Below are 5,718 nucleotides of genomic sequence, written 5' to 3'. Positions count from 1 at the left end.
GAATACACATAAAAAAGTAAAAATATTCGAATCGATTTGATTAATTCGAAAATTTGATATTTGATTCGTTGAATACCCTTAGATAGATTCTTCTTTCATAGATTATCAGAGTCATTCAAAAAACAATACAGATGGAAGACATAAATATGGAACACGGAGATGTAAATATTTTTCCGAAAGTTGCCACCCGAGATCTTCTTGATTACATGGAAAAAAAAAATTAATAATGCCTCGGACAACTTTTAAACTTGTAGATTGAAATCCACTTTGTGAGAGAAAAAGTTTGTCTTGGACACATACGTGTATTGTATGCTCGTGCTTCATCTCAGTATGCTGACATATTCATCATATACGTGTCAATTTAAGTGTTCGTCAATGTCCCACTCGAACTGAGAGGACGTATTAGAGAAACATATTTGATTCATAATGTTTTTTTATTGATATTATTTGATAGTGTTTCCATATAATTTATCGGCTTTATTGTTTATGACCCACTTAATGAGGGATTGATTATTGTAAGAATGACACCATACACACTTTTACATATTTCCAATAATTTATTTTGAACTATTCTATCATCAAACTTGTAAAAAAGTTAACACGTGTGTTGTGTATACTCTTATCCTTACAAGTTCATGTTTCAGAGATTATTGGAGGAAATCAGTTAAATAAACACTACAAATGGCCGAAAACAAGGATGTGGAGCTCGGAGTAAGCCCTGAAGCTGCCAGCGCCGCCCAAACTCTTATCAATTCAATCAGAGAAACATCAAAGGCGGCCATCAATAACACTCAATGTATATACATGGCTCCAGATAACCTCCGAAATCTCAGCCCATGTTCTTTCACGCCACAGGTGGTCTCAATTGGACCACTGCACAGAAACGATTTAAGTCTGCAACGATTTGAAGAACAGAAATATGCTCTTGTGAATGATCTATTGAGCCGTCTTGGTTCACCAGAAAAAGCGTTTACAAAATGCATGGAGAAGGTGGTTTCCAAAATAGAAATAATCAAGATATGGTATGCTAACATGGAGTCTTATGATGACTCGGTACTGGCAACAATGATGGTTACGGATGCTTGTTTCATACTTGAATTCATTTCCCAGATGTCGTCAAAAGATTTCACCGACAAGGTTAGGTGGCAGAACGAACGCGTACCTTATGATCTGGTGTTGCTAGAGAACCAAATTCCATTCTTTGTTCTTAAAGACATATACCAATGCCTCCCTTGTTTTGATATAGAACGTCAATCTCTAACATCATTTATCCATCCATTTCTGAAACTTATCGACCTCTTCCAAGGAAGCATAAAACCAGAAAGTAGTGGCTTACATGATTGTTTACATGATCATATTCTTCACTGTTTGTATAACTGTTACCAACCGAAAGAAACCATTCTATCAAGTTTTCCACGTTCAACAATCCACTCAGTTACAGAACTTGAGAAGACAGGAGTAAGCTTTAAGCCTAACAAAGATGCAAAATGGCCAATGGCCATACAAGTGAAAATGTCTACAAAGTTTTCGAGCATTTCATGGTATATGTTTAAGAATCCTTTAAAAATGCCAGCATTGCGTGTTGATGTTTTTACGGAGTTGGTTTTAAGGAACCTCATTGCATACGAGCAATCAAAGGCTATTGATCCTTACGTCACATCATATGCCAGGGCCATGGACATGCTAATTGATACTCATGAGGACATTGCTAAGTTGGTGGCATCAGAAGTCATGGTCAATCATATAGGCTCAAATGAAGAGGCTGCAAATATGATAAACAGAATATGCAAAGAAGTTGCCCCGAGAGATTTCTATTACACTCAAGAGTGGGAGCTCCTAGATAAACATTTCAATGAATACTGGCCCAAAAAGATTGTGAAGTTAAAGCGTACCTATTTCGATAGTCCATGGAGTATCATTGCCCTATTGGCTGGAATGGTTCTTTTTGTTCTTGCCATGCTTCAAACCATCTTTACCATTAATCCTACCTGAAGAAATAACAAAGATTATATCATTCTTACATATGTTGTACTGAATGATTAGTTCCAATGTTAAGCAGAGGGGTACGTAGGTCAATGCTCGTGATTATATCACCTTCTCTCAGTATTTAGTTCTCCTTGTTTGTTAGTATCGGGACTTTTATTCTAATTGTAACTTTTGATTTCATTGTATTGTAATTCCAATCACTAGTTCGTTCAATTAACAAATTCCTGTGCTATAAACACGCATAAAGTGTAACTATCGAAAACACTTACATATGCAAAAGCCACATGAATCAAGGAATATTAACAAAACTTTAAACTCAAGGATCTTTTATGATTATGTTAAAAATCTTCATTTCACCGAATTACAAAATTAAAATATAATAACACAACTTTAAACTCGAAGATCTTTTTATGCATGATTAATCAACATAACTAGCATCTAATTGTTGTGTGCAATAGTCTTGCGATGAAGACTTCATGCAAAAGTGACCATAGTGGTCATGCTATTTACGAAGGGGGTCAATAGTTTAAAGATTAGTTATATGTTAGTTACTTAGTTAGTATCCTGTTAGTCAATTATGAATCAAGAATCGCAAGGGTGCAGGTAGTCGGAAACAAAGCGAATGGCCAGAAGAACAACGGTAGGGCTGCAGAACGTGCTGTGTGTGGACTGTGGTAGCCGAAAGATAAGTACGGTAGGGTGAAACAACGATTGTGATTTAGAGTCAAGCAACGGAACAGTCAAATAGGATTTAAAGAAAACTTAATTTGTTTTCTTGAACAATTAATTAGCAATTCATAAAACAAGTATTAGTAAAGAGGAAAAAAACCGATAATAAAACCATCTAGGGCTTTTTTCCCGTTTTTAATGTCCTTCACGCGGCGTGAAGGTTTTATCACCCTCAGTTCACGTAGCGTGAAATAAGATAACTTCTTATTCAAATTTGTCTAATTAAAAAACCCAAAATTCATATATTATGGGTCCCGTAACTCATTTTTTAGCCCGAGATATGCCCGTTTACTTCTAAACGTCCCCGAATCACTTCCGAACCCCCCAAACTTCAAAGCAAAGATGTAAAAGACTCCAATTAGTATCTTTAATGCTTCAATTAGCATGTAAAATTTAGATGGGAATAGTTACTAAGGATGGGGTTAAAAATTTTTAAGTATTGGTTATCTATCGCTATATAGTAAAATCTTTCAGTTTCGTGTCGGGTCGCATAATAAAAGGATACTAAATCAAACCATGTTTTTATATATAAAAGTATACATTTATATATTGATGAAATGTAATGTGTTTATAAAAATAATTAAAATGAAACAAATGAAAAAATTATAACTATTTAATAAGCAAAGACATCATAAATTAAAAGATATAATATAAAAACAAATGAAAGTAAAATCTTAGACATATTCTAAATTAAACAAAGATCAGTAAAGAAAATATGCATAATTTACTTTTGTATGTTTTATAACATCATTTTTAAATTAGGATGGTGAAGTCCACATGTGTTCGGCACTTCTGCAAATCTAATCTAACTTTACTAATAAAAGAAAATAATGAGGATAAGGTTGCAATCTCACATTCAGGTCTAATCTCTCCTCTCATTCATTCGAATTCTAATGATCCATGGGTTATGGACAAAAACATTTTGGAAAATAGGTTATAATTTTATTTCTAATTTTTTATCTCATTCATCCTGTCTATTCATGAATCATGGGTCAAAATAATTTTGACAAATGAGTTATATTTTTCTTTATAATTCTATAATTCCTCATCTTACTTATCCTGCATAGTCATGATTCATGGGTTAAAACAATTTTGAAAAATGGGTTATAATTTCCCTTCTAATGTTCTAATTTCTCATCTTATTCATTATAGTTATCCATGGATCATTCATTCTAATGATCCATGGGTTATGGACAAAAATATTTTGAAAAATGGGTTATATTTTATTTCTAATTTTTCATCTCATTCATCCTATCTATTCATGAATCATGGGTCAAAATAATTTTGACAAATGAGCTATATTTTTCTTTATAATTCTCTAATTCCTCATCTTATTTATCCTACATAGTCATGGTTCATGAGTTAAAACAATTTTGAAAAATGGGTTATAATTTTCCTTCCAATTTTCTAATTTCTCATCTTATTCATTATAGTTATCCATGGGTAATGAGTCAAAACAATTTTGACAAGTGTTTTATATTGTTGTAATGGGTTATCTTATTCTAATTTGTGAATTTGAGATTATAGATTTCTTATTATTTGTAGTATATATTTTATTTTCTTCTTACCTTCAATTTTATTAATTTCTTTCAAATAACGTACCTATTTATTTTTATTATTTAACAAATCCCGTGTAATACACGGGTTTAAAAGTTAGTGTTTAGTAAAAAATAATAATGGTACGAGAGAGAAACTTTATCTTCTTTCTTTTTCAAATCATATTCCTAGCTTTGTATTTCTCCGATCGATTGCTCTTGCCGGAACCTTTTTTTTTAGTTTTTTTTTTCTAATAATCCTTTTTTTCCTCCCTTTTCATTATCTCACAGGGGTCAGTATTAAATTTTACAGGGGTCGGTAAGGATTTTACCTTAGATATAACACTAATTATTTTTCTTTCACAGGGGTTGGCCGACCCCGTACCGCAAAACATAGGTACGCCGCTGGGGTCTATCCCTTTTCCTCACGTGTGAGGTGAGTTGGCAAAGGAGTCATTCCACATGGCGTCCTACGTGGAAGGGTCACGCTCATGACACCCTTGGAACACCGCCCCCCTCCTTTTTTTTGTCACGCGTGACGTGACGCTAGTGACCACAGTTGCTCACTCTCTTGCTCTCTTTGTATTAAATAAAAAGAATCAAAACTGGAGAATGAGGAGAAGGGTGTATACCCATGATTTAAGGGTGAGGTTGAATGATGGGGTGAAACTGACGTGGCGCAGACGTGACGAATTAGGAGAATGGTGTTGAGGGGTATATACGCCTTAGCCTAGCCTAAGGGTGTTTATCGGTTTATTTGATTTGAGTTTTTTTTGGTCAAAGCAAAAATCAAACCGATCTGAATTAGAAATGTATCTAAACAAACATAAGTCGACCGAATTTATTCGTGTCAGTTTTTCTGTTAAATCGGTGTTGTTCGGTTTATTCAACTGAATTCCGTTTTTTTTTTACCGTTTGGTTTTGGGTTTTTTTTTTTCTTTTTTTTTTTCACTCACGCTCTTACATGTATCCTAAATTCAGACAATAATGAGCAATTAGATAGCATGACATGTATGAAACACACTTTTATTAAATCAAGTATCACAATAATATTAGCGATACTCATCCCACCATTATCCATATTACACTAACTCTTTGCAAAATTATATGCATTTTATAGGTGATTATCCAAACTAAGATGGCTAAATTTAAATTTAAGAGAAGGTTGATTACATTTAAAACATTCAACTAAATAGTAACCATTATGGTTTTGTTCAGCGGCTCTCGCCCAACGTTTACCGGTTTGTTCCTTTTCAAAATTTTAAATGATATTCTTGAAGCTAATCAATAACCATAAAGGTCAAACTAGAATCGATAAAACATTATTGATCAAACAGTAATTTTGGTCATTTTATAGGTATGAATGAAACCGAAAAGACCAATTTGAAATCAAAGAAACCGAACCTAAATGGAAACGGAGAATTTTGTTTTATATTTTTGAGAAAACCGAACTTTCTAAGTTTCAATT

At 33.3% G+C, this 5,718-nt stretch overlaps 1 protein-coding gene across 1 annotated transcript; it reads left to right on the top strand.

The window, feature by feature from the left end:
- The first annotated feature begins 681 nt into the window (after nt 1–681).
- On the top strand, nt 682–1,992 carry LOC143625283 (UPF0481 protein At3g47200-like). Its single transcript, XM_077095664.1, has one exon. The coding sequence runs from the start codon at nt 682–684 to the stop codon at nt 1,990–1,992; it is 1,311 nt and encodes a 436-aa protein (XP_076951779.1).
- Nucleotides 1,993–5,718: the final 3,726 nt, after the last annotated feature.

Source organism: Bidens hawaiensis, unplaced genomic scaffold (assembly GCF_021521415.1).
Source record: "Bidens hawaiensis isolate Kalapana, Puna unplaced genomic scaffold, B.hawaiensis_p1.1 tig00004101_1, whole genome shotgun sequence".
Taxonomy (NCBI): domain Eukaryota; kingdom Viridiplantae; phylum Streptophyta; class Magnoliopsida; order Asterales; family Asteraceae; genus Bidens; species Bidens hawaiensis.
This window is presented reverse-complemented; position numbering and strand designations above follow the sequence as displayed.